Source organism: Nicotiana tomentosiformis, chromosome 3 (genome assembly GCF_000390325.3).
Source record: "Nicotiana tomentosiformis chromosome 3, ASM39032v3, whole genome shotgun sequence".
NCBI lineage: Eukaryota > Viridiplantae > Streptophyta > Magnoliopsida > Solanales > Solanaceae > Nicotiana > Nicotiana tomentosiformis.
In genome coordinates this window covers 141,531,545-141,544,222 of record NC_090814.1, presented here as the reverse complement: position 1 = coordinate 141,544,222, position 12,678 = coordinate 141,531,545, and the positions used below count along the sequence as shown (strand labels likewise).

The 12,678-nt window shown below is 37.7% G+C and overlaps 2 protein-coding genes across 5 annotated transcripts; both read left to right on the top strand.

Annotated features, from left to right (window-relative positions):
• Positions 1-681: 681 nt before the first annotated feature.
• LOC104096679 (zinc finger BED domain-containing protein DAYSLEEPER) lies at positions 682-6,131 on the top strand. 4 transcript variants are annotated; one of them, XM_009603087.4, is made up of 6 exons: positions 682-1,002; positions 1,108-1,164; positions 1,253-1,321; positions 1,613-1,846; positions 2,140-3,020; positions 4,974-6,131. In XM_009603087.4, the coding sequence occupies exons 3-6, from the start codon at positions 1,282-1,284 to the stop codon at positions 5,883-5,885; spliced, it is 2,067 nt and encodes a 688-aa protein (XP_009601382.1). In that variant the 5' UTR covers positions 682-1,002; positions 1,108-1,164; positions 1,253-1,281; the 3' UTR covers positions 5,886-6,131. The 4 variants fall into 4 exon arrangements, with proteins under 4 accessions (XP_009601382.1, XP_009601379.1, XP_009601380.1 ...); XM_009603084.4 differs by having other exon boundaries at positions 1,607-1,846; XM_009603085.4 differs by having other exon boundaries at positions 1,247-1,321.
• Positions 6,132-7,410: 1,279 nt separating this feature from the next.
• On the top strand, positions 7,411-8,294 carry LOC104096680 (oleosin G). Its single transcript, XM_009603088.4, has one exon. The coding sequence runs from the start codon at positions 7,645-7,647 to the stop codon at positions 8,140-8,142; it is 498 nt and encodes a 165-aa protein (XP_009601383.1). The 5' UTR covers positions 7,411-7,644; the 3' UTR covers positions 8,143-8,294.
• Positions 8,295-12,678: the final 4,384 nt, after the last annotated feature.

Genomic DNA, 12,678 nt, shown 5'->3' with positions numbered 1-12,678 from the left:
ATATTAAAAATTTATATACAATTCAAATAGTGAAGGATTTAATGCATAAATTTAATTAATTAAAAGTATTGTCCACCCTTCTTTTACTTGTCATTAAGTAAATTCCTTAAATTGAATTTATTTTAGTTCTTAGATTTTAAATTGATACGACATCTAGGGTCAAACTTCCTAATATTTGGTAAGAGAATATTTAAGTCAAATCGTTTTTAATATTTAGCTTAGAGTTATTGCTTAAATCCTTGGTTTTAGAAGTAATGAATTTTATAAGGAAAGAATTTATATAGCTAAAATCTTTCTTTATTTTAAATTCTTCGATATAGAAATTTGTATATAGTTCGAATAAGGAGTGATTTAATATTTAAAATTTTAATTAATTTTGAAGCCCTAAATATTAGAAAAATAATTAAATGGTTATTCCTAAATATAAGGGAAATAATTAAATGTCTATTCCTAAATATTATGGAGATAATTAAATAAATATTTATAAATATTAGGATAATAATTAAAAGACTATTTTGTTTAGTCTGAACTCTAGTTTTAAAAGGTAAAAAAAGGCAAACGATAGTTTGTTAAGGGCGTTCGTACTTTTAATATAGATTAGAAGTGAAAATTTAATAAAAGAATTATAAGTCTAAACTAAAACTAGACTAATAATTTCTGGAAAAGTAGAAAAAGAAAAGGGAAAAGAGGAAAGCGTTTGGCGTGACGGCTCTACCTAGTAAAGGCTGAAGCTTCATCTCCTCTAGCAGTCAGTCGGATCTGGGATCGGCTTACAATTAACAAGTCTCAGATCTCTCTTCTCAGCTTCCCCTTCTCCCACTTCAAACTAAACTCCTCACTCTTTTCTTTCCCTCCATTTCTGCAACTCATTCTTCCGTTTCTACTTCCTTCTCTTTCCCCCTTTCTCTCTCTATCTCTTTCTGCTTCTCTCTCTAAAGTTCTTCCAAAATGGGATTCAAGACTGATATGAGAAGTGAAATTTCCAAATTTTAACTCTAATTTGTAAGCGGATTTGCTTCTTCACTCTCTTCTTCTTAAACCCTAAATGCATGCAGCCCTTTCTTCAAATCTTTATTAAACCTCTGTTTTTTCCAAATTCATTTTCAGATAGTTGAAGCTTTGGAACCAATAGATATCTCTACTCTGTCTCTCATGAATTTCCAGGTATTTATCATTACGACTCTTTACTCTTATGATACAAATTATAATTTTCTTTTAAGAATTTATTAAAGTATGAAATTTGCAGGAACAGTGAGTGGGAAAACTGGAGCTGGGAATGTGATGGATTGGAGTGTTAACACTGCTTATAAGACCTTAAAAGGTAGTATTCTTTTAATCCAGTATGATTTTGCATGCATATTCTTTCCTATGATAGTAAATATGTTCATTTGTTTAGAGCATTCTGAATACAATAACAGAAAGGAACTTGCTTTCTTGTTTGTACATAATACTGAGTAGAGCAGTGGATATACAAGATTCATATACCAACCCCAATTGACTTGAGATTAAGACTTGTTAACAGAGCTCTTTGACCTCCGTTGGCTTATTGCATATACTGTGTTTATATGATCCTCTTTCTCTTTCTCTTTCGCTCTCCCTGGAACAGTCACAGATATGGAACCAAAATCCCTTGCCGTCGTGGAAGCTACAAGTACAATCCTTCCAAACGTAGAACGTATAGATGTGGGACTTGGAACTTCAGAGAAAGGGAATGCTACTCCTATAACAAAACCAAGGAAAAAGACCATGACATCAGTGTATCTCAAGTACTTTGAGACAGCTCCAGATGGGAAAACTAGGAGATGTAAATTTTGTGGACAAAGTTATTCAATTGCAACCGCCACTGGTAATTTCTCTTGTCTAAAACCTTTTCGCCTCTCTAAGGTGAGACAAATGCTTAATTTTATGTGAGCTCTACAATAAACTCTTATTTCAAGCTAAATAAGTGAGCAGTGTGGTGAAAAAAGAATTGGGTCATGAAGTGATAATCAAGTGTGCTGAACTTATAACTACATCAAATGTAATCTATAGAATCGGAATTATGGAAACATTGACCCAAATATTGGTGAATTAGTTCTGATATCATGCTTAATACGGATATTATCTGTAGACCTAGACATTCTTATTCCTTTTTGTAAGGCAACTTGGGAAGACATCTCAGCAATCGCCATCCAGGATATGATATAACAGTGAATGTTGCCACTCCTGCTCCACAACCGGTCACTATTCCCAAGAAGCTTCAACTTCAACCTCAACCTCAAGCCAAAATACCTCAGTTGGAGCTTGATCATTTAAACTGGTTGCTCGTCAAGTGGCTTATTCTCTCATCTCTTCCTCCTTCTACATTGGACGAACATTGGCTTTTGAACTCATTTAAATTTCTCAGCCCGACAATAAAAATTTGGCCGGGGGACAAGTTCCAAACAGTACTTTGTGAAGTTTTTAGAAGCATGCAGGAAGATGTAAGGGTGATAGTGGACCGTGTTTCTTCCAAGGTCTCTATAACTCTTGATTTCTGGACATCTTACGAGCAACTCCTCTATATGAGTATTACTTGCCAGTGGATTGATGAAAATTGGTCTTTTCAGAGGATGCTCCTTGATGTTTGTCACATATCTTCTCCTTGTGGGGCTGCTGAAATTGCTCATGCTCTACTGAAGGTCCTTAAACTGTATAATATTGACAACCGAGTCCTTTGTTGCACCCATGATAATAGCCCAATTGCATTGCATGCATGCCATACACTCAAAGAAGACATGGACAACCAGAAAATGAGTTCCTTTTACTATCTTCCATGCGCTGCTCATACTCTAAATTCAATCATAAATGATGGACTAAGATCTACGAAGTCGATAATCTCCAAAATAAGGGAGTTTGTCTTAAAGATGAATACATCCTTGGAGATTTCTCAGGATTTTCGCCAATGTTGCAATGCTTATCAAGAAGGCAATTGGAAATTCCCTCTTGATGCCTCGCCTCGTTGGAGTGGCAATTATCAGATGTTAGACATTGCGCGGAAGGTATTCTTCTTTACTGTTAAATTTTTCTCTTCAATCTCAAGTTACTAGCTGCTTGTGAAAATACTTAAGAACAATATAAAAACATTACGTGTGTGTTTGGTACGAAGGAAAATATTTTGCGAAAAATGTTTTTCAATTTTCCCATGTTTAGTTAGCGTAAATGTTTTGGAAAATATTTTCCTTATGAACTCATTTTCCTCCAATTGGAGAAAAATGTTTTCCTTATCAAGAGAAGGAAAAACCCACCCACCCCACACCCTCACACCCACCCACCTAACCCCATTCCCTCTCTCCAAAAAAAGGTTTTTTTTTTTTTTTCAAATTTCAGTTTTTTTTTTCCGTCACCACCCACCATACAACCCCGCAAAAAAGTTTTTTGTAATTTCAAATTTATGTTTTTTCGTTTTTCAGCACCACCCACCCCTCTACCCTCACCCCGCAAAAAAAAAGTTTTTTTTGTAATTTTTAAATTTTTGTTTTTTTTTCTGCACCACCCACCCCCACCCCGCACAAAAAAAGTTTTTTTTTACTTTTTTTTTTGTAATTTTAAATTTCTGTTTTTTCGTTTTTCTGCACCCCGGGATAAAAAATATTTTTTTTTTATGTATTTTCAGTTTTAGTTTTTTCATCTTTCGTTTTACAGGTTCGAAATTTTACAAGTTCCAAAGTTATGAGTTCGGAGGTTTATGTGTTTTTACGGGTTTAGAAATTATAAAGTTTACGGGTTCGAAATTTTGCGGTTTCGAAAGTTTAGCGGTTCGAAAGTTTATGAAATTTGTGGGTTCGAAAGGTTGTTGGTTGGAAAGTTTATGACTTCATGTTTATTGTATCTAAATTATTTATGAATACTCTTGAGAAGTTATTTTCCTTAATTTGCGTACCAAACACCGGAAAGTGAATAAGATTACTACTTGTTTTCCAAGAAAATATTTTCTTGGAAAATATTTTTCACGGAAAACATTTTCCGTTATACCAAACACACCCTACATATAACTTATTTATAATCAAGAACAAGATTCTTGACATTTCATGGATTTGTTCTTTCTTGTAAAATATGCTCCTCAATATCAAGTTACCAGTTTTTTGTAAATATTTAAGAACAAGATAAAAAGTTACAAACATACATCAAAATTATATTATACCAAACCTATATACACACATCTAACCTATATTATATAAAAACATGCATATAACCCGTTTTATAAAAGTTTACCCTGAAAAGTTCAGCTATCTTGAAAAGACTACAATGAGGGTTCAATCTTATGGAAAATGAGACAATATGTTTAAATTTGTTGCACAAAAATTTGAGCATACCTAACGTGAAAACTTAAACATGTCTTTATTGGATAAGTTCTCAATGCTTAACTGAAATCATTCTTACACCTGACTGAGGAAGAAGAGAGCAACATTTTGAGCTTCTTTATGGTTTCCTCCATTAAACTCTTAGGAGAGAAATAATGAGCCACATGCAAAACCTATTAAAAAGAAGAAAAGGAACTTTGATAATTATGAAAGTCAAATAGTTCAAAATATTTTGCTCTCAAAATGCAAAACGTATTCAAAAAAACTTCTACACGTTGTTTAATTATTTATACCAAAAAACCAAAATAATAGCATTCACTAACATCCAATTTACAATTGGATGTCTGCTAGTTACTAAATTGTACATAAGACACATAGATATGCCAACATTGTTGAGTTATGGGTTGGTTCTTACTACTTATAGATAAAAGCAAACATGGTTCTTGAGTATTTAACCTAGGATCCCTGTTGATCATTTTGTTATTTACCAGGGCCATCTTAAGGAGGAAAAACGAGAACTGGGATTTGAAAAATAGATTCTGCTTTTAAATGTAAAAGCAGAATCTTTCTTTTTTAGTTTCAAAAAATAGATTCTGCTTTTACATTTAGTCTACGAATCAATATTGACTTTAATTATATTTTGCCATGCAGGCAAGTAAATCAATGGAAGCTATTGTCCGGAAGTATGATGAACTAGGTAGTATGCTCCTGAACACCGCGGAGAAGAATGCTGTGAATATAATGCATGTATATTTGGAACCGTTCTATAAAACCATCAATGACATATGCACAAACAAAGTACTAACAGTTGGTTTGGTTCTTTTCTTCATGGATCATATTTCTGAAATGATCGCTGCTTGTAGAGACTCTCGACACAGCCCTGACTGGCTCAAGAGTGCTGCTGAAGAAATGGCTACAAAAGTCCGAAGCTATAACGACCAGGTTTGCAGTCTCTTCACATATATGACTGCAATACTTGATCCAAGAATAAAGGTTGAGCTCCTTCCTGAAAATCTCAACTCCGAAAATTACTTGGAAGAAGCCAGAAGCTATTTCATAAGAAATTATTCCAGCAGCCAATTTTCTGCTATCACCAGTTCTTACGCTGCACAGGAGCTAGAAGATGGAGGGAGTGTTTCGTTTGCAGAGGAAATTGCCCGTAAGAAACGTAGGTCAAGTATGTCCTCTGCCACAGATGAGCTCACCCAATATTTATCAGAGCCTCCCGCTCCAATAGCAACAGATGTCTTGGAATGGTGGAAGGTGAACAACACGCGCTACCCACGTCTATCGGTGATGGCTCGGGACTTTCTGGCTGTACAGCCAACTGCATTGGCGCCTGAAGATCTTTTCTGTAGCAAAGGTGATGAGATAGATAAGCAGAGGTTCTCAACACCCTATGAGAGCACCCAAGCTTCGCATTGTGTAAAGTCATGGTTGCTAGGCGGATTTAAGTTGAAGTATAAATCAACTGAAGTTGATTATGAGAGGTTAATGGAATTGGCAACCGCTACAGCAGCTGAAAATACTACAACATGTTCCGGCAAGAAACAGAAATCATGATAGGTTTTAAATTGATGAAACTGAAGGACCAAATTGAGGCCATAGAATGGCTGATAAACTTTCAATCAGAGGTCCATCTTCTATTCTCTGTAATATGTAGATCTATCATTTGTTAGTGTACAGATTTGAATAGGGAGAAGCCTAACCCAAGACAATGAATTCATGTTCTTAGGAATTGTACTGCCTATGTTTCAACATAACATTTTTTTCTTCAAGTACAATGTAGTGGTTATCAAATTTTGCTAACTGATAGGTTGAATTAGCAGCTACTTTAGTTTCAATGTGCAAACTGGAGCATGAACTTATCTTTATGTATATTTTATCCTTTAACCAGCGATGGTGTGTCGCTCAAGATGCAGAAATCTGATACAAAGATGTAAACATGCTGCACAGGAAACCAGTTAAAAAAGAAAAGCACCAAACCATCACACAATGATCTCAAGAACTCCAGCCTGAACACTCCCATGAGAGACTTTGTACTGTAATATGTGTGTATGCATCAACAAATTGCCATTTTTAGTGATACAATTTTGATCCTTATGCGATTATAATATTTCTATCTTTTTTAACAATGTCTTTTAGTTATCAAATTAAAAGCATTAAGGGGGGATAAGGTGATCCATCTACCATTGTCTTTTATGTATCAGCTATGCCAAAAAGCATAAGGCTTCCGTTAGAGGTTTGCTTTCTTTTATAAAATGCATAAACTTGTTGTATGCTCTTTTAACTTCATTTTCCCTTCCTTTCACCTTCTCTGTTTTGAATGCTTAAAAGGACAAGGTTGAAAACTCTACTTAGTCGAGCCAAAAGAATGCAAATGTCACTGAATCAGAGGTACCGAGAAACATGGTAAAGGACATGCTCATTAGCAGTTTTCTGAGTGAGATCATCGTTCCTTCATAAAACTTGCAATCATTATCTTTTCTTTTCTTTTATTTTTAAACTTTTGTTGTCCGACTAATTTGTACGCATCTCAATTAATTCTAACAGTTATTTTCTACCTCCATTCAACAGAGGTATCGGATAACTCTATTCACTAAAATTTAAACAATTGAACGAAAATCACAGTCTTTTCTGCCTACTAAAATTTAAACCCGACATCTACGATTTCGAACCTCCTTAATTGATCATTAGGTCATACCATTAGATGCCAAAACTTGCAATCATGTGGATGTGGCAGACTAAACAAGCACGTCTCTCTCCCTACAGCTCTCATAATATTTATTACTCGCATCTTTCTGCTAATGATTCTTTTATAGACATTAGAATTGATCTTTGGCTTCTTGAAATTATTTTATCCTTGCGAAGTAGTTTAATCTAAGCAGTTACTTCCCCTAGTTTTGTTTGGCCATTCAAATCTAAACATGTTACTTGATTACTCTTAGCTTTGTTTGGCCATTCAATTCTAAACATACTATTTTCATTTATTTTGTGATACTTTTCTTAAATATATTTCTATGAATCAAATTCTAAGGAATACATCTGGTTAAAACTTGAGAATATCAGCCGTTAAACGTTCCAAATGAGAAAAGGTCTCCCAATTTCCCAAAGCATATCTAGGAGTGTTCCCTCCTCCCCACGTGTGCTCTTGCATGTTCCCCTCAAAAACTCAAACTTCCAACCTCCTCACACGTGTCACATCACCCCCATCCTTTTTTCCATTAATCCTCTTCTTAAACTTCTTCTATTTCCTCTTAAAGAAACTCTCCCATTTTTCCCTTCAGACAAACAGTACGGTCGATTTCTTCTCCTCTTAACAATGGCTGAACAACAACCCAGCTACGGCCGTCCACAAACCAGATCCGCAGGTTTCAACAGCAACATAACAACTCCATCATTTCTCCGAAAATTACAAGAAAATGTCCCAAATTCAACCCAACTTGTCGGATTCTTGACCCTTATTATCTCCGGGGCAATCTTGCTCCTTCTCACTGGCTTAACTCTTACGGCTATTATTCTGGGTATTATTTTCTTCACACCTTTGGTCCTTATCTCTAGCCCCATCTGGGTCCCTGTTGGTACTGTTCTATTCATAGCCATTGCTGGATTCTTATCTGTCTGTGGATTTGGAGTCGCAAGTTTGGCGTCTCTCTCTTGGCTGTATAGGTATTTCAGGGGATTCCACCCGCCCGGTTCAGACCGGGTTGATTACGCGAGAAGCCGGATTGCTGATACGGCTAGCCATGTGAAAGATTACGCTAGAGAATACGGTGGATATCTTCATAGTAAAGTGAAAGATGCAGCTCCCGGTGCTTAATTGAACCGCTCAACAAGCTGCTCAAACCGGATTTTTTTCCCTCGATCATGAATGTTACTTTCAGTAACGGTTTTGATTTTTGTTTTTTTAAATATTAATCGGATTTCTGTAATGTTCTGATTTTAAGAGAATGCAGTGATGTTCTTTGAATATATTCAAGGTGGATTTTAGCTTTTTTGTTACCCTCTGAAATTTCAGAATAGGTAATTGGGAAATCCTAGGCAAAACAAGATTTGAAATGATAATGTTGTAACCGGCCAAAAGGCAAGCATCATTGTCTTATTTTTTATTGTATTTATTGCAATCCAACATGTCCTCAAGCTTATCAACAATGGCGCGATTTTATTACTGTAGTAATTTTATTATAACGAATAATAGAATGGGAATGTTCCACAGGTGGCAATCTCGACTATTCCACAGCTACTTAGAGCCGGTTAAACTCTGCTCATCGAGCTAATTAGTACACCTATCACCATCACATAATTCTGTTCAGCAATTAGTGAGTTAAAATATTTTTGTATAAACTAGTTCAAATAAAACAATAATTCAAAAACTAGAAAGCATACAAATGTTTACCTTGTTGTGTGTTTAGAAGTTAAACATTATCAACTGAAGTAAATAATAAGTCGCTCACGAGTTGAAATTAAAAAATAAAAATAAAAAAATGAAAGTTTAGTGACCCTAGTAAGAAAACGATTGATAAGAGAAATTGTTGGTCCTAGAGGCTTTCACTATGACTTTAATTTTTTTAAATTAAAGTGTTTGACCAAGCTTTTAATAGGAAAAAAAATATTAGGAAAAAAAGTATTTTTGAAAAGAAGCAGAATTAGTTTTGGAAAAGCAGAAAAAAATAACTTATGTCCAAAAGTATATTTTTAAAAATTACTTTTGAGAAAATACACTTAAAAGTAAGTTTTTTAAGTTTGGTCAAACATTAATTGCTGCTCAGAAGTGTTTTGCAAATTAATTAGCCAAACACAAATTACTTCTCACTAAAAATACTTTTGAGAAAAACACTGTTAAGAAAAAACACTAAGCTGCCAAACAAGCTATTGAAAGCGCGTCGAATTGCATCTGCTTGTGATTTTCCCCTTGGAAAATGGATATATAAAGTTTTCCATTTATTTGAACTGTTGAGCAAATAATCTTAGCGGATCATAGTATTTCATTGTTTAGTATTAGGTATTGTTTACCCTCAAAATCGGATAACAATTAAATTTATAAGTGATTTTAAGGATATGCGGATTAATTTGATACAAAATGATAAATTGAGTTAAAATAGACAAGTAAATATACAGTAAATTCAAACCACACGAGAAGAATGATTCGAGCCTCAGTGAATCATTCACCCTTGATCCGAGTTCATACTGGACAACTTTGGTGAACGAGAGAAAAAACTTACAATAACAATGAAAATAGTAGTATATTGCTTTGGATCGATCTCGACTCATGACTTCGATATTTTCGAAGGCAGACAACGTGCCCCGGATTCTAACTCGATGAGACCTTTACTTCGATCCCGATCCTTCACGGTCATCTTTGAGCCCATTTTACCCTAATGGAGGCCGGAGTGTATCATGAGCCCAGTTTTTACCCGTATAGAGATAGTCCCCTCATTTTTCGGAAAGCGAGCTGACGAGAAACGACATGAGCATCCCGATTCCTTCTCCAATACATCGTGTCATAAACGACAAAAAGCCCGAAACGTCTTGTCAGTCATGTCATAATGGCACTTAATGCACGCCAGCCGTCAGTCGGCTGTCCCTAGAGGCGAAGCGTCGCAAAACCACTATAAATAGCCCCTCTTTCGTTCATTTTTTACTTTACATTGAACCGTCTACCCTCCTACCTTCACGATTTCACTACTCTTTTTCACGTTCTAGCATTTTTACCTCGGTTATTCGAGATTCCTTTGAAATTTTTAGTCACCATCCATTCTAGCCAACACATCTGAGCTTCGAGCTTTCAACCTTTCTCTATCTCTTTCAAGATTTCCCCTAAACAATGGAAAAAACCTCAAAATCTATCCCCAAAAGGTCGCTTCTACTTCCCAAACGACTGCCGAAACTACTTCTAATGTGGTCGACCTCGGGAGATCTGTTGCTAACGTGGCTATCGATGAACCAGCTCCTGAACCTACCTTGAAGATGTTCATTCCCGTAGGTTGTTCGATCGCTAACGACATCAAAGTCGAGAAGCCTTCTTTGGTACATGGTCGGCGTGAGGATGCCTCAAGATACATTTTCTCAATCACCGAAGAGGACCTCTCCAAGGTCCGAAAAGACTACAATTGGGCCGACAAAGACATCGTGGTCCCCGACTCCGAAGAGGCCATTACCACCTATGTCGAGAGATATGTGATTGTTTACATTTATCCTTTTACATTAGGCCCAGTGGTTCCGGTCATCTTGGACTTCTACAAGAGGTATAACGTATGCCTCGACCAAATTCACCCTTCACTGTGGAGGATCTTGATCCTCCACTGATTTTTTGTGAATAAAATCGATTAGTGCATCTTCACCATCGATCATCTACTCTGTTTATACATTCCCCGATTCTTCCGGGAGGACTGATAAAGCTTGTACGCCGGGCCAGCAAATCCCCATTTTCGAGCATCGACGAGGACTGGGATCGAGGCTGAGAAGGTCGTTTTGTCCGGGTGAGATCCTCAGATTTGATCCTGGTCGAATTCAGACCATTCCTTGAGAAGTGGAATGTATCACTCAAGTAAAACATTCCCTCGAATGCTGATTTCATGTTCATCTCTCTTTTTCTCATTGGTATTCGTGGTGATGCAACTGTCGCTCGAGTCCCAAACGTTGTCCCTTAACTCAAAGAGTGGGTCGAAGGTATTGTATCACAGATGCCCTACTCCGAGCGCTCGTGGCACAAACTCTCGAAGGGCTGTTGGGAGGCCCGTTCCCATAGTAAGATTTCTTTCCCGAATAGGTTATGTTAGGCTTCTTCTCATTACGTTATTATTATTTTTCTTTACTTCTCTTTTGCAGGTTTGCCTAAGACCGTCGATCTTAGGCCCCCGGTCGGGAACGAGGACTTACCTACCGATTCTTATGCTTTGGGACAACTCGGGGCCACAACATGGGAGAAGAAAAGAAAAAAGGCCTTGAGTTCACTGAGCTTGAAGACAAAGAATAAGAAAATGAGGTTGGTTCGTAAGCCAAAAGAAACCTCACTTCCAGCTAAGAGACAAGCCCGAGGAGGATGATATCTTTATGGCCCAGGAGCCATCTGTCCCCGAGGAACGGGTGGCAGCCGAGGGGAAAACAACTGAAGCTAATCCCCCTCAAGTTCGCGAAGCTGATGCCGAAGTATGGGCCGAGGACTCGCGAGTAATCTGTCCTGCCCCGCCCGACGTTATAGATATTTCAGGTTCGCCTTCGTTCACATAATCAATGTTCGATGAAGCACGAACGATGAAGGAGTGATCCTGTGAGGAGGTCCGTAGAGCGGATGATCCACTCTTAGGCCTTTTTAACGGTATAAACTCATCCGTCCCGGAGGATTTTACCGGGTTGGGTGACTTAGAGGTGCCGAATAAAAGTTCACCTTCAACTGCTGGTGGGTCAAGCTTGAGCCCGAGATTAACCAATCGATTCCCCGCTCCGAGCACGGATCCTAGTCGGAAGCAGACAGTCATTATCACCATTCCCAAGGATGCCCAGATCCTTTTCTCCCTCGTAGGGATAGCCAGTTACCTCTGGTGTTTGGTAAGCGAAGAAGACCAGGCCAAAATGAATGAGGTAGACATGCCATGCATATTCAATGAAGCACAACATGCGCTGAACATGGTAATTATCGATAGTCCTCGATGATACTAATATCTCTTCTAATATTTAAACTAATTTTTTGATAATTCTAATATCTTTTATCGTATTTGCAGGCATCGGTGCTCCACCATGAGACCTTCCTTTGGTACCGGTATGAGCTGAGCCAACTCGAGGCCGAAGTCAAATAGATTGTTGAGAAGAGAGACGTATCTAAGATTCTCAGCGAGCAACGTGAAGGAGATGTCAAGAGCCTCCAAGCTGAGTTGGACGCAGCTCAGAAGGAGCACGCCGACCTGTTGGAACAGGTAAAAATCTTTGAAGTTAGTGATGAGCTTGGCACGATGTCTAACGGTCAGAATTCACAGGTCCAGCAGAAGGTTGATCAGGTCGATCAGCTCCGGGCTGAGATGATGAAGTCAAGGCCATGGCCGAGGAGTGGAAGGGCAAGATGAACCAACTGGCTTCAGAAAAGGAGACCGCCCCGGAGCAACTGGCCTCGGCGGAGGACCAACTTCTATCGATGAAGGAGAAGGCTGAAACCCGATCCCAAAAAATAGAAACCTCGAGTCTCAGTTGGGCTCGGTCGTCGACGTACGGGATAACCTTACCAAGGAGCTTGAAGTGGGCAAGACAACGGTAGAAATAACCAGGGACGACGCTGAAGAGATGGTGGCCAAGTATAAACCTGATGCTGAGGTGTTACAACCCATGTTTTCGTACGTACGAGTACGTTGTAAGTCAATTGAAG